The following is a 22,285-nucleotide window of genomic DNA, read 5'->3' as shown; positions in this document are numbered from 1 at the left end:
CGTAAAATGTCCTTCCCCACACGAAGGCGGTCAGCGCGCGGTTGCTTCTGCCACCCGTTTTCAATTTTCCCCGACGCTGAACAACATCCAATGCCAACACCTCGCGCCCCAGCCCTGCTTCAAATCACTACTGCGCAGGTGCAGAACGATGCCGCCATCCCAGCTCAAACGCCTCAAGGCGTCTCTCCGCGAACAGGGCATTACCGGCCCGCAAAAATCCAAAAAGGAAAAGAAGCGCGCCGTCAAGGATGTCGCCAAGCGCGCGCAGCGCAACCAGGCACTTGAAAGCATTCGCGACAGCTTCAACCCGTTCGAGATCAAGGCCAAGGCCCGACCAGAAAAGTTCCAAGCTACAAGCTTGCAAAAGAAGAATGCAAAGGATGGCATGGTTGCGGTGGCGCGTCCAGGCGTTACCAAGAGTCTGGGCGAGGAGACGGTACGGACACGAAATGACGTTTTTCCGACTTGAATCAGCGCTGACTCGAGACACAAACAGAGGCGGAAGATGCTGCTACCGGAATTGCAAAAGAGAAACAAAACTGGTGGAATCATCGATAGGCGCATTGGCGAAAACGACCCGACCATGACCCTCGAGGACAAAATGCTCGAACGTTTCACTCGCGAAAGATCACGCAAAAAGGGCAACGTCTTCGATCTGGAGGACGACGCCGACGACGAAGAGGTGCAGCTCACCCACGGTGGAATGGCCCTGAATCTCAGCGGCGAGCACGACGACTTCGACGCCGGCAGTCTCGAAGGCGGCAGCGATGACGATGGCGACGTAGAGCGCAAGCCCAAAAGGAGACGAGATAACGATGATGAGGCGGAAGCAGAGGATGATGAGGAACAGCCGGAAAAGAAGAAGACAAAGGCAGAAGTCATGAAGGAGGTCATTGCCAAGTCAAAAATGCACAAGTACGAGCGCCAGCAGGAAAAGGAAGACGATGAAGACTTGCGCGAAAAGCTGGACGAGGGCATGCTCGACATGCTTGCAGAACTTGGCAGATACAAGAAGCCGCCGCCGCCGCCGTCAAAGGCAGAGGAGGCCAGCGGCGGTCTTGGGTCGATGGATCCAGAGCGCGCGAAGCTCATGAACCCGGAGGACAAGAAGAAGGCCGATAAGGAGTATGATAGACTGATGCGCGAGATGAAGCTCGACAAGCGAGCGGCTCCTACGACCAGGGTCAAATCGGACGAAGAAAAGGCCAAAGAGGAGGCAGAGAGGTTGAAGGAGCTGGAGCAAAAGCGCCTCAAAAGAATGAGGGGAGAGGACGTCAGCAGTGAAGATGAGCAAGATGACGAAAAGATGGACGTTGATTCACCGGAAGAAGACGATGAATTCCCCGACGATGCCGCCCAGTTTGGACTCAAGGACCTTCGCGTAGGCACCCTGCGACCAGAGGGTATTGATGACGAGGATGACTTTGAAATTGATGAGGATCTTGTGGCCAGCGGATCCGACATTGATGAAGACGACGTGTCAAGCGCGAGTGGAGAGGAATCTTCTTCCGAAGATGATGAAGAAGAGCAACTCCGCCAGCGCGACGAGGACGAGGAAGTTGAGTTTGTTGGAAAGTCCACGGGCAACCAAGAGGCGAAAATTTCGAAGCTTTCCTACACATATCCATGCCCGCGGAGTCACGAAGAACTACTCAAAGTGGTCGAGGGTGTCGCTGCCACTGACGTTCCCACGGTGGTCCAGAGAATAAGAGCTTTGTACCATCCTCAGCTCAGCGCCGACAATAAGGAGAAGATGGAACATTTCAGCAAGGCGCTGGTCCATCACATTTCTTACATGGCGTTGCAAAAGCCAGCACTGCCGTTGGCACCAATCGAGACTCTGATACGCCACATACATTCGCTTTCTCGCACCTTTCCCACTCCTATTGCTCAGCAATTCCGCCATCATTTGAGCTCCATGTCGAAGAGCTCCACTATCGCCGCCAAGGATATGATGATTCTCACGGCCATTGGGACAATCTATCCAACCTCTGACCACTTCCACCAAGTCGTCACGCCTGCTATAACCATCATGGCCCGCTGGCTCGGGCTCACGACCCCACAAGGCCCAGAGGACCTCTTGACTGGCGCGTACGTGTCAGCCCTCTCGCTCAAGTACCAGACACTTTCCAAGCGCTACATCCCCGAACTGGTCCGCTTCACGACGCTCGCTTTGAAGCATCCCGCGCTCTCCAGTACCTCTCTCACCTCCACCTACCTCACCAACGTCACCACCATGACCAGCCTGTGGTCAACAACACCCGCGTTTACTGAAGTCTTCACGCCATCGCTCGAAGCCGCCCTCTCCTGCCTCAAGCCCAAACCCACCAAGACGCTCGAGCACCTGCGGATCCAGCTCTCGCAGGCACGGCTGGCACGACGACCGCAAGCGCTGCACAACTGGAAGCCGCTCGCCATCAAGACGTCGGTGCCCAAGTTCGAGGACGACTTCAACCCGGACAAGCACTACGGCCCGGACCAGGAGCGGCGCGAGGCGGCCAAGCTGCGGGCCGAGTACAAGCGCGAGAAGAAGGGCGCGCTGCGCGAGCTGCGCAAGGATGCCAGCTTCGTGGCCCGCGAGAAGCTGCGCGAGAAGAAGGAGCGCGACGCCGCATACGAGGCCAAGTACAAGCGCATCGTTGCCGAGATTCAGGGCGAGGAGGGCCGCGAGTCAAAGGCGTACGAGCGCGAGAGGGCGGCGCGCAAGAAGAATCGTATGTAAAGGGCGGATGCTGCGTGTGTTGATTAGTGTGGATTTCGATGGGCTTGTGGGTTTGGTTGGCGTTGATGTCAAAGGCTTTACCGCTTTGTTGCATAGGAAAAGGTGTCAGCTGGGAAATGCGCATCTTCAATTTTGGATACTTTCTAAGACCTCAGTCAAGAAAAGCGTGGACTCAAGTCAAGAACAGCAGCGTATGCCACGCTCAATGAGCAGCCACCTGTTGCAGAAAATTAAGCGTCAAGAAACTAAAAGACCTCGCCCAAACTCCCAAACGGAAGCCAACGGACCAGGGTCCATTGCCTCGTGTTGAGTCAAGGAGCCAAGGGGGTTGGAGTGGACGGGCAAGTAAGGGAGCGAGTGAACAAGGCTCGATGCCAAAAGTCGTGGCACACAAGAGGATGGGTTTCCGCGAACTGGGCCTTGAATGCTCCCTGTTGTCGTCCTTTACAGACAGACGCTGGAGTGCTTCTAAGTACTCTGGAGTAATGGGACTGTTCTGAATGCTCCCAAAAGAAATCAGGTGTTCGCGTGAATGAACGCTCCCAGTCCGCGCTCTACTACTTCTCGCCTGATATCTGCGGTATGTGTGTGCCACGACTTATATCACCAAGCCTCGGGAGGAACAAAAGCAAGCACGGAGAGCGGGTAAGGCTCGACCGTGACGACATGTGTGAACTAGCTCGCCATTTGTTTTTGGGACCATGGATACTCTATTATCTCGGGCTTCTAATCCCGTGTATCTCAGTCAATCATAACGACAAAAAGAAAGAAATCTAATCCGCAGCACTTCCAGCTCCTCCATTCCACTCAACAGCCAACAGACGCCCCGTACCAATGGCGACATTCAAGCGAGACAGAACTCCAGCTGCCCCAGCGAAAACCCCGAACGCCAATAGAAAAACGGCAAAGCGAAGAAGCAAGCGCGCCACTCCGTCCTCTAGCGAATGAGTAAGACTGAAATTCGACTAGGGAAGAACAGCAAAGGTATGACGGAATTCGCAAATGACTGATGCTCTCGTCCATCCTCCTCAGCAGCAGCAGAAGTGGCAGCGCAGTCAGTGGGTGGCTATCTGCGCGGTAGCTCGTACGTGGAGAAGGAGGCGTTTAGTTCATCGAATGGCGATGGATGGCAGTCCGGACGGTAGGGAGGTACCTAGGTAGGTAGTCGGTCCCCTGATGACAAGAAGGGCAAGGCGTAGAAGCATTCGCCAGGGAGTGGGGAGGAGGAGGAGGAGGAGGAGGAGGAGGGTAGGTAGGCAAGGTCTTAGAAGTACGCGGAGAACGAGGGCTTCCCGGAGGTCCCCCTCCCCTTTCCCCCACCAACCTGCCCGGAGAACGAGACCTACAATGGTGTTTACTCGTCGGTAGAGGATTCCTTCGGGACCACCCGCCACTCCGCCCCATCACTACCGCGATACTCGGCGTTCCCCAGCGAATCCACACGATACTGACTGCCATCGGGATTCTCATGCGCCTCACTGCCATCGTCAAAGAAATACGCAAACGCCTGCGCGCCGGGGTAATCCTCATACGCGCGCTGATGCCACTCGACGCCCTCCTCCCCCTCCTTCTTCAATCTGTGCGCCACTTTGTACCGCCCGTACACCTCGCACGTCTGGATTTCGGTCAGGCAGGCCCAGAACCAGCGGCCGTCGGCTCGGAAGATCCAACTGCCCGAGTAGAAGGGCCCGAAGGTTACGGTGTTGGCGTTGGTGGCCGAGGATCCGGAGCCGTTGCTGCGTCGTTGGTCCGGTCGGAGTAGCCCCGGCGACATCGTGTGGTACCATGGGCCGGCGGGGCCGGGGACGGGGCACTCGTAACCGCGCAGGCTGCCCGTGTAGTTGAGGACGTTGTCTCGGCTGGTGAACTGTTGCGCCGTTTGCTCGGGGTTTGCGGCGAAATCGTGGGTTTCCGGATTTGGCAAGTCCTCGGTCGCCTGTACGTATCCTGCAGGCGGTACCAGGTCTGGCATCTCCGGGTCAGTGCTTTCGGTACTGTCGCTGTAAGTGGTGGACAATGGAGCCGTGGTGTTGGATGGCTGGGCCGCGTTGTGGTGTTCGTCGTTGGCCGAAGACTGTTCGACGTCCATCAGTCCAGATATATCGTGGCTGGTTGGATCGACATTTTTGCCATTGTCAGTGCTCGTAGCCGACGTGGAGTCTATCAGGAAGCGCATCACGTTGGCGTTGTAGGTGTCGATTGATGAAGGAAACAGGAGGTAGGCCTGCTGAAAGCTCAACGTCAGTGTGCCTAAACTCAGGTCGTTCGAAAACGAAGTTGCTGCACTACTGAGAATAGAAGACGAGAAAGCGAGGGGCAAGGCACACGTGTTTATAGGGAAACGTTCAGTTGTCGAAGGGTTGTTGAGAAATCGTACCTGACTTTGGTATCTCGGCTACCAAAGTTCGTTCAAAGACCTTGTCTGCAAGTCTGGCAAGTGATTTAGTTATCGTCATCTGGGAAAGCCTTTTCACATGGGCCGGGCCAGAATGTAGTGTGCCAAGAGGAAGAGAGCACAATCAGGTGGGAGCGTTAATCACTGTTTCTTCCAGAAAAGATCAAGTGGTACGGAACTCGTCACTTCGATCTGCTCGCTCTAAATTACTTCCCATAGCACTCATATCGAGCACAATCTCACCAGGACCAAACCCACTTTAGCCAACCAGACATCTGAATGAAAAATTTACCAATGGTGGCCTTCATCCACCTCCCCCTCCACCAACCGCCGGCCCAGTGAACCTCCGCCAACCGCCTCCCCGGCCCCGACCCATCTCCCCCGCCTCCCCCCTCGCCCTCAAAAACACCCTCCCCGTCTTACTCTCAGACCTCTCACTGCCATCCGGCTGGCTCAAAAACGTACTCCCATCCGCATTGGCGTAGTGGAACGTGTTGCGATGGGGCGAGTCGGGCCCATAGTCGCGCCGCTCCCAGCGGTTACCGTGCACGTTGACACCGCGCGCGACGACGGTGTAGGCGTAAGCGGCCGTGCGGAGAGAGGAGGTGGGCGTGATGGTTGAGGTTGAGGTTGTGGATGGTGAGGGGGAGGGACTGGAGAGGGGGGAGGTGGCCGAGGAGGTCGTGGAGAAAGGGGAGCAGGTGCGCGATGAGGATGATGAGACGCAGTATGTGGCGCCGGCTGGACTGGGCGTGCGAGCGATTGTGGAGCTGCTGCGAGAGAGGGCTGTTGTGGCGGCCAAGTGTGGCGGGTATGTCGCTGGGTTGGAGAGTTCGGGCGCGCGAAATGTGAAGGCGGCTGTGAGCGGTGAAGGGGAACGTGTGGGAGAGGGTCTTCTCTGATTCTCGGATATGCCCACTTGGGTAAAGGCTTCTTGCGATCTTGGGACGCTGTCGTCGGCGGAGAAAACGGGGAGCTGACGTTGAGGTTGAGGATCAGGGGAGACGGTTCGAGATTGAGCCAGTGGACTGGTGAGGTGGAAAGCGGAGATGGACCGGAACGGTGGCGTTGTATGAGTAGGAGGGACAGGGGCGTGGGAGGGCGAATCTGTTGACAAGGAAGAGAATGAGGAGTGAGTGTTGCTCGAATCAACGCTGGTGATGCGCAGAGGGCGTGTCGTTTTGACAGTAGTGCGTCCACTCGCATAAGAGGACGAAGATTTGGGTCTGTTTGAAGGTCAGCTGCAGAACTATGAGGGTGATCATGAAGTCAAGAGAAAAGTGGTCGGTGGTCGGAAAAGAAGGAAAAAGTCTGACCTGATCAGAGCATCCTCTTCCCCCCTGCTGCAGGGTGCACCCTCATCGTTACTACTACTACCACCACCACCATTACCAAAAGCAGAAGCAGTAGCAGCAGCACTCGAAGCCTTCACAACGTCGACCCACCCCGCCGCATCATCAACCGCCACAGCAAACGCCACACTATGCTTAGCAACAGCAGCAGCATATCCATCAAAGGCGCCAAGCAGTCTCGCCAGCGCCTCTCCCATCTCCTGCCTAAAAACTTGCGCGTCGGGGCCCGCCAGCACTTTCTGCAGGTGCGCCATGAAGCGGCGGCATTCCGTCGTGATGGAGGCGGCAGAACGCGTTATGTCGTCTGCGTTGCGCAACAGGGTGTGCATCTCGTGGGCTGCGGGTCTTTTTGTGTCGTTTGTGGAGGACATCGTGGTGGTAGTGGAAGAATGAGGTTGGAAAGTGAAAGGGGGGATGGTTCTGAGAGGGGCTTTGCTTTAATGCTCAGTTAGTGGACAAGTAGGGTGGCGGGAGATGTTTGGTGTTGGGGCCTCGTGATTGGGGCTTTTTCGCGATGGCCAGTCGTCGAGTCGTGTGTTTTCCTGTCCAGCCTCTTCTTTCTATCCCCTGCCTCCAGCTGTGAAGTCAAATCGTGACATCAAGCGAGACGAGGCGGCGCAGGAAGCCATGCGGATTAATCTGGAACTCGGGGATTTCCCGAGTCCGTCGAGTAGGAACCTTTGTTGGCGCGTGGAAGGACACTGCTGGAAGATCAGTCACCTATGACTAGCGGGAGCGAAGGTCCAGTGTCCTGAACAGGTACGCGCCAAGATCTACCGACCTCCCGCTGCGAATATACTTCAGGACAGGGATGCCACCGCGGGTGCCCTGGCTGGTGAATCAGGGTATCCTAGCAACATACTGGGGAGACGGTCACGGCGCGGCACTGCAGGAACGAGTCACATTTCAAAGAAAGAAGGACAACAGGATTGCATGTGATCATCAGCCATCAGCCTCCGTCGTAGAAGGCATACCCGTAATTCGTGAAGTCCCAAGAAACACCAAGTCAGAACCCGTTTCCGTCACCACCTTTACCAGGGCGATGCTGAGAGAAGGCGTCTATTTGCCAGAGGGAGGGTTGTAGGTGGAGCTACCCTTGCCGTCATTGTAGTAGGTGCTGCCGTTGGGGTTGGAGTAGTAGTACGAGCCGTTACTGTGGAACCAAGAGGTCAAGATTAGCGGGTGAACCGTGGAGTAGAAAGGGGCCCTAAACCCTTTGCAAGAGATTCAGGGTATATCGTGAATGTCTTACGTATTGGAGTAATGGTACGAGTTGCTGTTGGACGCAGACGAGCCGTAGTCGCGGGAGCACCAGTGGTTGCCCTAGGTGAACGCTCCAGTGTAAGTAAATGAAGCATTCAAATGACGACCGCGTGAGGTCGATTCAAGGAGATGAGAGACGATATACCTGGCTGTTGGTGCCGCTGCCCGTGTAGCTGTAGCTACTAGAGCCGGAGCCGGAGTTGGAGCTACCCTTGTTCGAAGGCATCTTGGCAAAGCTGTTGTTGGGTTTGAAAGGGAAGATTGTCAATTTGTTTGATGAATTGCTTGATGGGAGAAAAAAGTAGATGAGAGAGAAAAGGATCGAAGGGAGGGAGCTTAAGTGGTGTCCGATCGACAGGTATAATAACTGTTGTGCCGGAGGCGAAGTATCGGTACCGAGATCCAGATGTACCGATATCACGTCGGGTCGCCCAAGGCCATCCGAAAACACGATACTGATTGGTCAATGTGCTTACACATCTGTCCCAATACAGTTGGTGTCACCAGGACCAGAATTGTACATCAGCAGTAGATAGCCGGTAGATTCAATGGATTATTCGACGTTGCCAAGTTACATCTTGCCCCACTGTTGCCTGCATGTGATGGACGCGCTCATCTGCATCTACCCAGTTGACAGATCAAGGCGGTGGGCAATCAGGCGGGCGAGGGGGGTTTCCAGTTGGTCAGCGATGGGCATCATCATGACTGCATTGGTTGTGGCAGCATGGAGTCGTTTGCCCAGACCCAGTGGCTTCACACAAGGTTAGCCAAGCAAGCAGGCTGCGCGGATTCTTGCCCTGAGCCAAAGGCCAAACTCAACCGACTGTTCCGGGTTCGATTGTCATTGCAAACTCTCACGAGTCAGGCGGGGCGCGTAGCCGTTTCATGACTAGCCTTGAATGGGTCTGTGGAGCAACAGGGTGTGGGGTCGACATCAACCTCCCAGGTATCGGAGCTGCTTTTTGTCGCGCAATTCATGGTACGGACATGACGTGATGTCCAAGATTGGCGGCATTTCCATACATGTGAGCTGTCGCTATTCCAATCGGTGATCTGCAGGCAATGTGTCCTGATCCAACGACTTAGCCGCCCATTGTGAAGCTCTCTCTTTCTGGTAGACCAGCTTATTCCCCCTCTTACAGATACTTCCCTCCCAAAAATTGGGAGCCAAAGTCCTTCATGCGACTAAACATCTGCTGCTTCTCTTTGTGTCCCATTCTTGAAGAGACGGCCATATCCTTCTCCCTGTCAAATGCCCTCTTGCTTGGGTCATCCTCCTCCTCCTCCTCCTTGCCAGTTTTGCCCTTGTGTTGTTCCAAGAGCGACGGTCCTCTTGCCTTGTCCTGTCGATCGGTCAGTTCACATCAGGCCATCATGCAGTAACTTGGAACTCACTGTCTTGTCCCTCAACCGTCTTGCAGTTTCTTCGTCTTGTTTGCTCTTGGTATCGCGCTCCGACCCCTTAGACCTCTTGCCCTCCGGTGCCGCAACGCCCATCACTTCGTTTTCCAGCCTCTTGCGCTTCTGCTCCGGAGTCTCTGTCCAAGTGCTCATATCGCCACCGCCGGTATTGCCACTGCCCGCTGCTCGCGCCGCGCGGCCAGACTGAAATCCCCGGGCGCGTAGTTTTGTCGGGTCCATCCGCGAGGCCAACCCGTCTGCGTCGGGCGGCAGCATCATCCATTCGTCGCGCTGATTCTGCTTCGTTTCATCTCGAGGGGTATCACGGGGAAGTATGCCGTAGTCGCTGGCTTGGGAGGCAGCATGGGCCTGCTGGCTGTTAGTGACATGCTCGGTTTTACACAAGTGCGACTTGCCTTTGCAGCTTCGGCGGCAGTTGGAGGCGCAGGGCCAAAGTCGTCGTTGCTACTGCTGTCGCTGTCGCTGTCTGGTCCATCTGGTCCCACAGAAGGCTTCTCACTCAGAGGAGCCGGCGGTGGTGCGGGGCCTAGGACACGCCTGCGTTTTTTGCCATCAGGCGTGCTCGAGCAGGATGTGCTGTTCGCATCTTTGGGCTGCAGAGAGGACGAGTCTGAGGACGAGTCATCGTCCGAGTCATAGCCATCTTCACGCTTGCGCTTGGCGAGAAGATGTGGCGGAAGGGTCGGTCCAATGGTCATGTTGGCGAGATGTTGTTTGGAAGTTGACGGATTGTGGCGGTAGGCGAACGCTGACGTCGATGTGAACCCTGTCGCGCTAAAATCAACGACAGGGATTTCCCCACATCGAGGCCGCCTCGTCAACGGCCGGAGCCGTGCCGCCTCGCCAAGGCACACGCAGGCGAACATGTCGTAGCAACGAACTATGCTTTGGTAACTATCACTATAGTACAACTAATCTGCTTCCGGTATGCCACTTACAAACCCACTTTGACTTGGTATCATGCCTTTGACAACTCCCAAAACCCGGAGAAAATTCAAGCAAACGAAACAGGACTCCTTCAGCCCAACGCGGCAACGAGGAGGTGCTACGCCTCCTCTTTTGTCCCGACCTGTCACTCGTTCATACATCCGCCCTCTGGATTCATTTCAGTCATTCGCCGTACTGGCGCCATGATCGTCAAAAGCAGCGAACCAATCGTCGTCCACCTGTTCTACAACTCGTAACCAGGAATATGCAATTAGCTTAGTGAAGCAAATTACGCAAGTTGGGGCTTGCACTCGCGCCGCTGGCTCCGCTCTGGACTAGAGGGCCGTCGCGGGGCGTGGATGGTCTGTTATGCAGGGGGCCCGGACCTGTGACTGCTGCTGGAACAGGACCAGGGCTTCCATGGGAGGGCGGACCATGATGAGGACCCCCATACAAGCCAGGAAACGGACTCTCCGTGTGCCTTTGAGGCGGCGGAATGTGCCCTGGTGCGGGAGATCCATAGGGGCCAGTATGAGGAGAATGAATGCCGTTGGGCAAGCCGGCAAGCATGGGAGAGCTTGTGTGATGCAAAGACGTCGACGCCGTAGGAGGGGCATACGGGGACCGTATGGTTCCTTGCGGGCCGGGAGGCGCGACACCAGGAACATTGTAAGGAGGATAGCCATTCGGCGGGGGCGGCGGAGGTGGTGGATGATGCTGAGCCACCACAGGATGGTAAGGATGAAGTGGTGGCGCATGAGGCACCGTTGGCTGAGGCGAGTGGGCGACGCCATTGAGAGGAGGCGGAGGATGACTAGTCCATGGAGAAATGGGTGCACTTGGATGCGCAGGAGGTGCCGCTCCAGCCATGGGACGCCATGCGGGCGGAGCCGCAGGCGGCGCGACAAACGGTCGAGGAGGAGATCGAACGGGTTGCGGAGGCGGAGTGGGCTCTCTGGGTGGCGGCCTTAGCAATTCTGGCTTGTTCTTCCACTTCCAGTTGCATTTGTTGCACAAGTACGTGCCAGGGCGAGGGACAGGTATGCCATCCGGGACTGCCGTTTTTCCAGTTGCCGATGTTGATCTGGAAATATTCTCCGACTTTGTCACTTCAGGAGGATCGGGATTGATGATGCCGTTGGGGAATCTTGGCCCTTCCTGGGGTGCTGGGGTGCTTGCAGACGACTGACGAGCGTGGACTGCTTCAATCGTGCTAATTGGGAGATCAGGATTAGAGCCAGATGCCGCTGAATCAGTCGCCTCTGGCACTTTCCACCATTTCGGTGACACTTCGACTTCGCAAAGCTCGCATTTGACGTCTTCTTTGGGGATCGAGGTGGCACTTTGACTGTCAGTCTCTTGCTCTTCCAACTTCAACAAGCCCGCAGTCGAGTTCCTCGCCGACCTCGATCCAGCCTGCACAATCGAGGTCCTGCGGTTGACAGGCGCGCCTGTCGTGGAAGCAGGAATGCTCTTTGTGAATTGATCCAAAAGATTTGCCTTGCGTGCGGTTCCAGTCAATGTCGGGTCGGCATGCTTGTAGTTTTGCACGTAGAGTTGGAGAGCAGTTGTTCCATCTTCGTCGACGACCTCGTTGAGCGGATGCACAATGGTCTTGGGCGCGTGATCTTTGCACCAGATGGCTGCTGCCAATGAGCCCGTTTCTTGGCCCAGAGTAAAGGTCGGGACAGCATCTCTCCTTGAGCTCTTGACAGGTGTAACGTCAAATCCGAAAATGAAACCGGCAGAGTGCGCGCAACCGACGTGGAAGCTTGAATGGCATTGGTGACAAGATACGCAGGCGCCCCTGTTTGTCCTGCAAATCTTGCAAACTTGGTCGTACTTGATGGTAGGCGTGCCCACTCCTTCAACTAGCTCGTATGACTTGGGATTAGTAAACTTGAGTTCAGGCGTCCAGACGGCGCAGTGCAAGTGAACCCAGTTATTCTCCGCAGTCTTTTTGAGTGGTTCGCGGGGGAGCTCAGGCCGGCCTCTGTCACGTTGCTGCTGCTGGTACTCTTTGAGTTTTTGTACTCGTAATTCTTTTTCGAGTCGCTCCTTTTCACGCTCCTTGTCGGACTTCTTCTTGTGAGACACTTTGGGGGGCTCAATCAATTCCTGAACGGTCTCCTTGATTGGACAAAGTACACACTCATACGTCTGCGAAGAGTTAGCTGTATATTTATTTTTCCGTATGGGCGATACGTACGTATGAGACCGTTTCCTTCTTGTCGTTCTTGCACTGGTCACAAACCCACTTGCCCGATCGGGATTCGGTGACACCGTAGCATTGGCGATGGACCGTCAACCTGCATTCCTTGCAAACCAAGCGCTGGTCGCCGAGGGGCTCCAGTTGCAGACAAACTGCGCAAGGGAGCTCTCTCATCTTGGGCATGACAGGCTGAGGCGGTGGTGTCGGCGGCTTTGGTGGAGGGGCAACCTTTTTCTTTGGTTGTTCCACAGGCGTCTGCTGTGCAGGCTCCTTCTCCGGAGCAGCAATGACACCCTTTTGCTTCTTCCTCGGCGGCTCAGCTTGAAGGGTAAGCGTGTCGCTCGTTGGTTCGATGCTTGCAATTGGTTCCGGGGGTGCGTTTTGCGCGGCGTTGACCTCGTCCATGAGCTCCTGATCAATCATTTTCCTCCACTTCTTCCCGCCAGTCGCTGAAATCTTCTTGATGAGCTCCTCAGCGTCTTCGTATTTGATGGCGTACTTCCTCCACAAGCGAGCACAGCGCTGGCAGAGGCCCGGGATGAGGTGCGTTCCCTTTTCTTTGCTGCGGCCATCTGCCAGAACAGTCTGGCCAGGCGCCACGCCGGGAGCCCTGCGCCATTGCCGAGACTTTTTTGTCGAGCAGAATTTACAGATGAAATTCTTCTTGAGTTTTTCGGCCTTTCCCACGTCGAAAGCGGAGTCATCAACGTCGTCGGCAATGTCATCGACAAGTTTCGAGGCAGGGTCGGCGAGCTTTTGATTTTTTCCTTTCCGACCGTCGAAGTTGCCCCATATTTCCTTTCCTCTTGGAGTCTTTTTCCACATGTAATAGTACCGGACAACGTCTGCGTGTGACATGGTTCTAACGTGGACTCGTACGTTCCGTAGCTCGGATCCGTATTTTGCAACGCCCTCTTCGAATCGTTTGCGTTCTTCCTTGTTTGGTTCGGGCTCCCTCAAATCTTTCTTCCTGTTGACCTTCTTTAGGGCCTCGATGGCCGCATCTGCGTCGTAATTGTGTGCGTAAAACAGCTCAATCGCCTTGGTCAAGAAATTGGTACCGTATTCGGGGACTCCGATGACCTTGGCACATTCCGCCTTGGCCCTGGCCATGTAGTCATCTACCAGTTTCTCGCGGTCAGCAGGCGCGTCGTCTTCTCCTCTGCTTGACTCGGGCATTTTGAAAATGGTCTTTGCAGTGCATCTCGGGTCGTCGTTGGGAAAGTCTTCTCCTCGTCGCACGTATCCCGGCGGCTCATCCTGGACCCATTTCGGCCTCTTTGCCTTCTCGGCCCGTTCTGCCTCAACAGCTTGGGCTGACTCTTTGGCTTTGTTGTCTTTTTTGTGGCCTGCGGCCCTAAAGCGTTTCCGCGCCTCGGACGGCTTAACAAGCTCCACAGGCCTTCCGTGCCAAACATTAACGTTTGCTTGGTGTCGCGGACCTAGCCGTGAGCTTGCGCGAGGGTAGATGGCTCGATCGTCGTACTGCAGGGCGTCTTCGACCCGGCAATGTATGCCAAGATAGCGCATGGGCCACATTTTTGCCAGTGCAATCTCAGCCTGCGTTGCGGGATGGTCGTCAACGGGAGCATCGGAACCGCTTGGGCTAGGAGCGGTGGTGTTGATCAAGGCGCCCGCATCTTCTTCTTCTTCATCAACCTGCTCCTCTTCCTCCTGAGAAATACCCGCCTCGCCGATGATGGGAGTGCGGCGTGCTTCGAGCTTTCGTTCTTGGGCCCTTCCACATGGTCCGCATGCCCATGCAAATCCTCGAGAGGGCTTCTTCAACAAGGGGGGCCGAACGCAATTCATGTGGTAGGTGTTGTGACAAACGGCACACTCGACAGAATCATTGCTGCAGTGTGTCAGCTGACTTGCGCCACTCGATGACCTCCATAAACTCACGTAGCGCAATAGCCGGAGCAGCGCTTGCACGTTTTCACGGCGCTGGTGAGCTCCTTGACTCGGCTTGTTTCGACCACAACAAACTTCCATCTCTCATCTAGCGCCTTTTTCACCTTTTCCGGAACGTTGATGACGGCAGCCACGGGTATCACGTCATACCATCGATGGATAAAACGATCGAAAACTTGGTTAAACCAAAAGGAGTCCTTTGTTCTGCGAAACTCCTCAAGATCGTCTATCTCGCTGCGGTGCTTGATGTTGCATTTGCCACGCAGAGACGCGATCGGGCAAATGTCGGAATGCATGGTTCCGTAGACTAGCCTCGTATCATTGTTGTAGCGCAACACGTCGCGAGGCCGGTAGTACCAATTTACTCTGAGGGAGTCCACTGGAGCTGGGGCATTTGGGTCGTTGATATTTGCGTGCAAAAACTCCATGATGCGGCAGAGATAGTACGGCTCGCCTGGCGGCTCGCAAACCAGGTATACATGATCTGCGAAACAATTAGTAATTTGTGTTGGACGATTTGGTATTTTGCGCGAATTCATGCGCTCCAGTGGGGTGGGAAATATTTTACCATCAACGGCGAGGACGGTGCCGTCATCTGCCTCGAGCTGCTGCTTGTCGTTCAGAGTGGCACCGCATTTTTCAAAAGTCATCATGTTGGTCTCGCGGCGCATATTTGCAGCCACGAGAGCATCCTTGCGTCTGACGGCTGTCGAGGTTGCGGCGGCAGAAGCGGGCGGCGCGTTGGAATTGGCTCCGTGGGAGCCGCCAGCTTTGCGCTTCTTGCCCTGGGCGGTGGCGGCGGTCGCGTTGGGGTTTGCATTGAAGGTTGAGGTGCCGGGAATCGAGGAATCTCTGCTGGCGGCACCAGAAACGGGAGTCCCATTTGTGGCTGCGGCCGGACCCCTCTTGGCGCTCGGAGCCGGGGACTGAGTAGCGTCAAGGCCGCTGGCGGCAGGACTACGAGTGGTTCTTTCGGACGAGGTCCCGTTGTTGCCGTTGGCAGCGGCAGCGGCGTTGGCGGGCATTTCGAAGTCCATTTCTATGTCCTCGGCATAATTGATCCTGGCGGTGCCTGGACGGTTCCGCGAGCGAGTGCCGTAGCCGCTCGTGCTCGCCGGAGTGTCGTCCTTTGCGGGCGCGTGTGCTGGCGCCGAAGCGGACATGGTGGCCGACTGGGACTGCGAGGGCGCTGCAGGCTGGGTCGTGGCAGACGGAGCCGGGGGCGTGGACTGCGCGTCCCGCTCGGCGACCAGATGCACATTGGCGGAATGCGAAGCGGTGTGGTGAGAAGAATCGGAAGCCTGGAGGTTGCCATTGCTGGGGGACAAGTCATCTGGCATGGCTTCGGCCTGGGAGGCGCGAGGTTGCGCGCCGTCTGAAGGGCTCACAGCGCCCGGGTTGTTGGCGTGGTTGAGTGCGCGGAAGGACGAACCACGACCCCCCTCCGAGTCGCCATCAACCATGGGAGTGGAATGGAAGATGCACTGGGGGAAAGGTCCGGAGGGAGGATGCCACGACTGTCAAAGGGCCGGCTGATGAGATCCGGGGCGAGGCGTTGCCGTCGTGGCACGATATCAACGCTGCATTGAAGAGGATGGCGCAGACAGGGCAGGATGGCGGCCGCAAAACGCGAATATCTCGGGGATGATCGCGTAGAAGAGGGATGGTGGGAGATGAAAGGTTGTGAGAAGAAGGCCAGGAGAATCAAGGGGCAAGGCAGAGACAGTGGGGGGGGGGGGGGAAGGGAACGGCCGCGGAGGACGAGGGCCGAGTGCTGGTGGACGGGGAGAAGAAGAATGGATGGATGAATGGATCTGGAGAGAGAGGAAGAGAGAAAGTCGAGAAGGCCGCTGGAGCGGCAGGCCTAATGCTCGCAGCTAACGACTAATGACGGGACAAGGATCCTCGCCTGACGCTACGCTACCACGCTAAGCCCCCAGCTTGTTACTCTATGTTCCAACACCCACCTCACCTCAGTATTTGATCTCATGCCTCGACAACCGCCTTCTGCCTTTCCCGGCACTCGCCACGGCCTCGCCCTCGCCCGTGCTGCCGCGCCTCTTCGTCGTCTTCTTGGAAGCGAAGAGCACGGCGAATGCCTCCCCGCAACTGGCCCAATGAGACGACAGCTCCAGTCATCCACGACACGGCTGCCTCTCGTCAACCTCTTCACTTCAAACAGCAGCGCCATCTCCCACATCACTTTTCCGTTGACAGGTGCTTGGCCGAAATGATCTCAAGCTCTTTGAATGAATTTTTCCCCCCCCTAACTCCCCACCTCTGCTCGTCGCCATCACGGCCAACGGCAGCGCTGCGCCATGGTCATCTCCGTCGCATTCCTCTGCGCCAAAACACGGGCACATCGGGGTTTCGACGTCGGCGCAGGGCACATGGCCTCGCGGCAAAGAAGGCTTATTGGAGCGGCATCGATGCTTAGAGAGAAGCCTGCCACGTAGTCGCAGGGCAAGAGGAATTTTTCAGAGACGGCGCAGGCAGTGTGCAGCGATGGGTGCAGTAGGACTCCGGTCATTCCTGAAGACAGCCGGAATCGTCTGAGACACAGTGAATGTTTTCCATTCTGCTTCCCGTCATGGTTGAGCAGAGACCGCTGAGCCTGAGCCTGAGGGCGGTTGCAGTCCAAAAGGCCGCTAGGCAGAATCAGGAAGTAGCGCCTTGGCCCGCCGACCTCATCAGATGGCTCTCTCCTACTTTTGGTCACAAACTCTGATGCCTCCTCTCTGCCTCAAATTTCGAGCGCTGCTCAATAATCTCTCCGCCGAGCTGCCATCTCCAGTTTGCCTCGACCATCGCTCCCACGGCCTCTTGTCCCCATATCGCCTGTCCCCTTCTCGTTCGTTTTTCTGTCGCGTGCACCCAATGAGCCCATTTCTCATTTCCTTTCTCCCGTCGCTCCATCCTCTGCTTCTCCAACCGTCGCCTTCACGTGCTTCATCCAGCCTGCCTGTCTACCTAGCGCCATGGCGAGCGCAAATGGTCGTCGACGCAAGGCGTGGGCTGCGAGGTTAATGAGGACAAGGATGCAGGGATGCTGTTCTGGGCACATTGATTGCCGTGCCTCCGCTCGTGTCTCAAGCTCCCTGGCGTCAACGAGCCAGCCGCGATCCACGGTCCACCACAACGATCATCTTGGTCCTTATATCCACGGTAGGCCCCTTTTGACCGCCAGTGCGTCTCGTCTCCGGTTTTGCACTGTTTGCCTCGAGATGCTGCACTTGACTAGTTGCTGCTCGGGCGAAACTGTCACTGCCCGGCCCTGATGCGGACTTCGGCACTTGCATGCCAGTCACAGCGTGCTGCTGCCAAGGCGCATGCTTCCCGCTCGCCCGCCGACATTTTCCTTTTGCCAGCCTGCAGAAACGACGCAGAGGGCTTGGCCGCGAAGCACCTTAACTAGCCAAACCGCCTTTCCTGGTCGTCCCGCCGCGTCAGCCGTGGCAGCCCGCAGGTTTCGCGCGTGTGGCGCATGGCGTTTCTTACTCTCTCAAGATCACTACCCAAATGACTCTTCAGCTTGCAATCCGGCCTTTTTCGTCATGGCGCCCCCACTGTTGGGATGGTGTTTGCGATGCGCCACCTTCGGTTTTGGATCTGGACTCGTCTGGGACTAGGACGCTGCTGACTGAACCGACGTGGAACGACGTGCATACCTCGTTGGAGGACCATGTCATCCTACCACTACATAGTCTGGACAGATTTTGCGACTCCCCGTCGGATGCATCATCCATCTCCCACCAATTGGACGTACGAGTGGTCGTGGAACAAGCAAAACTTTAACCCAAACCGCACCGGTGTCTACAGATGCCGTCTTGCGGTCAATCAAGCTTTTCGCTTCAACTTTGCCGCGCCAGAGGGCTTTTGGGTCAAGAAGTCTTGGCAAGAAAGAGGTCCAAAGGCCCTGGCGAAGGACAGCGGTACAAGTTTCATCGCGGGTGGCATCAAAAAAGGAATTGTAGTCACTCCGGCGAGAAACAGTGATCCAAGTTGCGCCCCTTAGAAGAGGATGGTGGTTGGAAGTGGAGAAGCGAAGACGAGGACGCTGCACGTGAACCACGCGAATTTTCCTAGTACAGATCAACCGAGGAGGCAGGACAGCTGATTCATCGACATCGAGCCAACCTTGAAGTTGAACGTGGCTTTGTGCAACGACGAGAGTCACAACACAGCCGACCGCATCGTCCTAAAAAAAAATTAAAAAATAAAAATAAAAATATGTATATATGTGTACACATGTCTTTTCGCGCTCTAATATGTATAGAAGGTTGTGTAATCCCATCATAACATTGACTCGGGCATGAAACACAAGGGCATATTAGCACAAGGAGCATTCAGCGTCGTCTCGTCATGGAAACGGAAGTAGTGTATCCACATGTGGTCGAGCTACCAGGCAGTCTTGTTTCGTTAGGCTGTCTTGGATCGGCTGCGATTGGTTCGACGACTCAAAAATAAAATAAAAGGCGCAAAGCGCACGCGTTCCAGGCAGTGAGAAGCGTGGGTTTAGTTGGGCGACGTTATTATTCTTGGAGGCTCTAGTGTTTGTGTCGGCAAGACGTTTGAGCCTAGTGGCGTCGTGGCGGGTAGCGAGGGGGATTCAAGCAGGCGATTGTGACCGGCAAAGGCTGGCTGACGGCGATGGCTACATTCCGCAATTAATTGGCCGAAGAGAGGTGAAGAGTTGGTGGCAGAGGGAGGGCTGAGGTCGGTGGACGGTGGACGGAAGAGCTGGCGGGGTGCGTGGGGGTGGGTGGTGACAGGGCGCGATCCCTGCCACCCCGGCGTGTCTGGCACCACCCGGGCAGCTCAGCCCAGCGCGACGAGATGACGAGCATGCATCCATCCCGCCAGGGTCTTGACTTCAAAAATGGACGACGGAAGAGACAGACGTCTCTGCTGAACACTTCTGGAGCGCTACATGAGGGTCAATCCACGTCGATGCACATATAACTCAATTCTGCTGGAAAAAAGCGAAGATGCGCTGTCTCGCGCCCGTTTGTTGGAAACTGCGGCGGTAGGGCAAGACCAGGTCCCGGTCCCGGTCCCAGTCCCAGTCCCAGTCCCCTCCCCCGCGCAATGTCATCATCAGACACCAGCAATCCCACTCAGCCAGCCTGAAATCTAGCCTCTCTGCTTCTTCACCCTCTGCATTCCTCCGCCACGACCGACAGCTTTACCCCACTCAACCTCTGTCCGCCCCTCCGCCCGTCGTACATGTAATGTCCACCTCGTCGCCCGCCTCTGCAGACCTTCCGGTCCCCTCAAAAGAACAAGTCCGCGCCATCGCAAAGGCCCAGGACGAAAAGCATGACGCCCTGAATGCTCAGAAATCCCAAGGCCAGAAAGGCCAGGAGGAGTTCGCCGCGAAGCTGATCCAGCGGAATTATCGCGGCTATCGCGAGCGCAGGCAGCTACAAGGTCTGAGGCTGGACGCTTCAACCCGCTGGATCGAGGTGAGACATGTTTTGCTTTTTTCCGGCCGACCTGAGCACTCTCACTCCCTTTTCGTCCAATTCTTTTTAACCCCCTGCCCAATCTTGCTTCATCCGTCTCGTCTGTCTGCCTGGTGATTGCTAACGGACGTGCGCTGCAGGCCGTAAAAGAGGGTCAGTAGTCTCCACCAACACGCGCACCCCCCCCGTCTTCACCCTGGCCATTACCGGCGCTGAAATTCCCCAGCACGCTACAGAAACGCAACGCGCCCTCGCTCGCGCCATGACAGCAGCCCTCCGCAACCAGGCTCCATTGCTCCAACTGGCCGCGCTCGCGGCACCTCAGAACCCGTGCGAGAGACTTGGAGGCGAGTGGCTACGATAGCCCTCCGCGCCGGCAGCGATGATCATCAGAGTGATACATCATCGATTGACACCGGGTCGCTGACGCCAGAGGAAAAGGAAGAGCGGAGAAAGCGCAAAATAGAAGCCAAGCGATTGCGCGACAAGACGGCCCAACGGCTACAGCTGCAGTATTATCTCGAACTGGTCGATTCGAAACACCGCTATGGCTCAAACTTGCGCGCATATCATGAGGAATGGAAAAAGGCAGACACACACGAAAACTTTTTCTACTGGCTAGACCATGGCGAAGGCAAGAATCTCGAGGTGCCTACCTGCTCGCGCGAGCGGCTGGAGCGCGAGCAAGTGCGCTATCTGAGTCGTGAGGAGCGCCTCAACTATCTGGTCAAGATTGACAAGGAGGGACGCCTCTGCTGGGCCAAGAATGGCGAGCGAATCAGCACGTCCATGGACTACAGAGACAGCATCAATGGCATCGTCCCAACATCTGACCAGGACACTCCCGAATTCCGCTCGCCAGGAGGTTCCGCTTCGCGCAATACGACGTCTTCCTCGAGCAGCTCGAGCTCGAGCGACAGCTCCATCTTTTCCAGGACTGGTAGTCCCGAAGGCAACCACTACGTTAATAGCGACTTGAAGCAGGCCAAAGGCGTCAAGAAAATCAAGCACATTTCCGCCGCTGCAGTTTTGGATCACTTGCTCCGCAAATCTGTAAAGCCCAACAGCTGGATATTTGTGCGTTCACATCTCGTTTGCCCCCCCCAAAAAAAAAAAAAAAAAAAAAAAAAAAAAAAAACTGGCTAATTTTGATCTCTTCTTTTCACCTAGGTCGCAGACACATCCTTCCGCTTATACGTCGGCATCAAGCAATCGGGCGCGTTTCAACATTCCAGCTTTCTCCACGGTTCACGCATCAGCGCAGCTGGCCTCCTCAAAGTCAAGGACGGTCTGCTGACCCAGCTCTCGCCGCTTTCTGGTCATTACCGACCTCCGACGTCCAACTTTCGCGCCTTTGTCCATGCCCTGCGCGACGCCGGTGTCGACATGTCACATGTCAGCATATCTCGCAGTTACGCTGTTTTGGTCGGCCTCGAGGCATGGGTCAAGACGAGGCGGCGGGTCAAGGGCGTCGGAGAGGTATTGAAGAGAAGCGAGGAGGCGGTTCTGAGGCCTGAAGACGCAAAGGGGCGAAAGGAGAGGGAGATGGACCATACGCAGGCGGCAAAGAGGGAGGCAGAAGTCTTGAGAGCGGAAGATGAGGAGAGAAAAAAGAAAGGTTGGCGGGGTCGCTTAGGTCGGAGACTGAGTCGACGTGTTGAACCTCCCAAGGATCTATGTCCAGCGGACGGCGATTCAAGAGGCCATGCGCCAGCCGAGAAAAAGGGAGATTGCAAACAACAATCGCAAGAGGATGAGAAAGTCGGCGAAAAGCTCGACTATGCTGCGTCAAAAGATAAGGATGGAAACACTGCATCAGCCGCCACAACCTTGGAGCCGAGCCAAGAAGGGTCCGCCAGTGTAAAGGATGCAGTAGACAGCAGCGTAGGCAGTGAAGCCAAAACGTAGGCTTTGACTGTGTCGCTTGTGGGTAGTCTGTTGCACGGCACCTGTTTGCGCTGGGCTCGTCACACCTGCCTCGACACGTTACCAATGCTCCCTTTCCCGCTCCAGCTGCATGGGCATTCGAATGAGCGTCATGAACATTACAGACGCTGCGCTGAGTACACATCTCACTGGCGTTGGTTTGTCTTTTGGTTTTCCCGATATTTCCTGATATCCCAGTCGACTTGACTTCTTCTCGACTATACATTATTGTATCTTTCTTAACTACTTGAAGGGCATTTGTGTTGTAGATGCTCTGGCTTAATACTGGACTTGGAACCTCATGGGCAAAACTTAGATGCTCTAATGAGTAAACATAATCTCTTGGATCCTTCGGACGTTGGCATCTCTGTTTCTCTAATTGTCCTTCTTCATCTCTGTCCTGACATGGTGACTGTTCAAGCTATGTAAGCTAGCTCTTGTCCGCCCCTCGCGCCTGCCTCTTCTGAATTACAACACGTGGGGAGACACAACTTCGCCTTTTGTCTGTGCCCCAATTCGCCTCGGCAACGAACTTGCTCACCATTATTTTTGTCGGCATCGATTGCGCCGCCTTCTTGTTGTTTTCCATCTTTTCCTCCGCCCAGTCTTAGCTTTTTCCACAACTGCAAAGAATCTTCAGGATTGCTCTCCACACAAGAGCTTTTGTCACACATCCTTTTCCTAGTG

The 22,285-nt window shown here is 55.7% G+C and overlaps 8 protein-coding genes across 8 annotated transcripts; 2 read left to right on the top strand and 6 right to left on the bottom strand.

Annotated features, from left to right (window-relative positions):
- Window positions 1-84: 84 nt before the first annotated feature.
- Window positions 85-3,013, top strand: IWZ02DRAFT_253609 (nucleolar protein 14). Its single transcript, XM_066763221.1, has 2 exons — window positions 85-436; window positions 497-3,013. Exons 1-2 carry the CDS (start codon window positions 149-151, stop codon window positions 2,720-2,722), a joined length of 2,514 nt encoding a protein of 837 aa, XP_066622974.1. The 5' UTR covers window positions 85-148; the 3' UTR covers window positions 2,723-3,013.
- A 678-nt stretch (window positions 3,014-3,691) lies between these two features.
- IWZ02DRAFT_253643 (uncharacterized protein) lies at window positions 3,692-5,127 on the bottom strand. The gene is made up of 3 exons (XM_066763222.1): window positions 4,255-5,127; window positions 4,069-4,200; window positions 3,692-3,875 (listed from the first exon to the last, which is right to left on the bottom strand). The coding sequence occupies exons 1-2, from the start codon at window positions 4,896-4,898 to the stop codon at window positions 4,077-4,079; spliced, it is 768 nt and encodes a 255-aa protein (XP_066622973.1). The 5' UTR covers window positions 4,899-5,127; the 3' UTR covers window positions 3,692-3,875; window positions 4,069-4,076.
- IWZ02DRAFT_518358 (uncharacterized protein) lies at window positions 5,128-6,840 on the bottom strand (the record flags this gene model as incomplete). The annotated part of the gene is made up of 2 exons (XM_066770714.1): window positions 5,128-6,343; window positions 6,434-6,840. The coding sequence occupies 2 exons, from the start codon at window positions 6,838-6,840 to the stop codon at window positions 5,422-5,424; spliced, it is 1,329 nt and encodes a 442-aa protein (XP_066622972.1). The 3' UTR covers window positions 5,128-5,421.
- A 688-nt stretch (window positions 6,841-7,528) lies between these two features.
- On the bottom strand, window positions 7,529-7,958 carry IWZ02DRAFT_490190 (uncharacterized protein; the record flags this gene model as incomplete). Its single annotated transcript, XM_066769645.1, has 3 exons — window positions 7,529-7,622; window positions 7,722-7,792; window positions 7,878-7,958. The coding sequence occupies 3 exons, from the start codon at window positions 7,956-7,958 to the stop codon at window positions 7,529-7,531; spliced, it is 246 nt and encodes an 81-aa protein (XP_066622971.1).
- A 910-nt stretch (window positions 7,959-8,868) lies between these two features.
- On the bottom strand, window positions 8,869-9,852 carry IWZ02DRAFT_490189 (uncharacterized protein; the record flags this gene model as incomplete). The annotated part of the gene is made up of 3 exons (XM_066769644.1): window positions 8,869-9,075; window positions 9,128-9,502; window positions 9,535-9,852. The coding sequence occupies 3 exons, from the start codon at window positions 9,850-9,852 to the stop codon at window positions 8,869-8,871; spliced, it is 900 nt and encodes a 299-aa protein (XP_066622970.1).
- A 336-nt stretch (window positions 9,853-10,188) lies between these two features.
- On the bottom strand, window positions 10,189-15,790 carry IWZ02DRAFT_253549 (uncharacterized protein). Its single transcript, XM_066763220.1, has 4 exons — window positions 14,776-15,790; window positions 14,199-14,691; window positions 12,291-14,148; window positions 10,189-12,241 (listed from the first exon to the last, which is right to left on the bottom strand). Exons 1-4 carry the CDS (start codon window positions 15,668-15,670, stop codon window positions 10,358-10,360), a joined length of 5,130 nt encoding a protein of 1,709 aa, XP_066622969.1. The 5' UTR covers window positions 15,671-15,790; the 3' UTR covers window positions 10,189-10,357.
- Window positions 15,791-19,474: 3,684 nt separating this feature from the next.
- On the top strand, window positions 19,475-19,675 carry IWZ02DRAFT_365847 (uncharacterized protein; the record flags this gene model as incomplete). The annotated part of the gene is made up of 1 exon (XM_066764355.1): window positions 19,475-19,675. A coding segment is annotated over one exon (201 nt), but the record flags the coding sequence as incomplete, so codon positions are not given.
- A 1,136-nt stretch (window positions 19,676-20,811) lies between these two features.
- Window positions 20,812-21,919, bottom strand: IWZ02DRAFT_253520 (uncharacterized protein). Its single transcript, XM_066763219.1, has 2 exons — window positions 20,971-21,919; window positions 20,812-20,907 (listed from the first exon to the last, which is right to left on the bottom strand). The coding sequence occupies exon 1, from the start codon at window positions 21,822-21,824 to the stop codon at window positions 21,135-21,137; it is 690 nt and encodes a 229-aa protein (XP_066622967.1). The 5' UTR covers window positions 21,825-21,919; the 3' UTR covers window positions 20,812-20,907; window positions 20,971-21,134.
- Window positions 21,920-22,285: the final 366 nt, after the last annotated feature.

This window comes from Phyllosticta citriasiana (assembly GCF_038021145.1).
Source record: "Phyllosticta citriasiana strain CBS 120426 chromosome Unknown IWZ02scaffold_6, whole genome shotgun sequence".
Lineage (NCBI taxonomy): Eukaryota > Fungi > Ascomycota > Dothideomycetes > Botryosphaeriales > Phyllostictaceae > Phyllosticta > Phyllosticta citriasiana.
The sequence above is the reverse complement of the archived record's forward strand: the minus strand, read 5'-3'. Positions and strand labels throughout refer to the sequence as shown.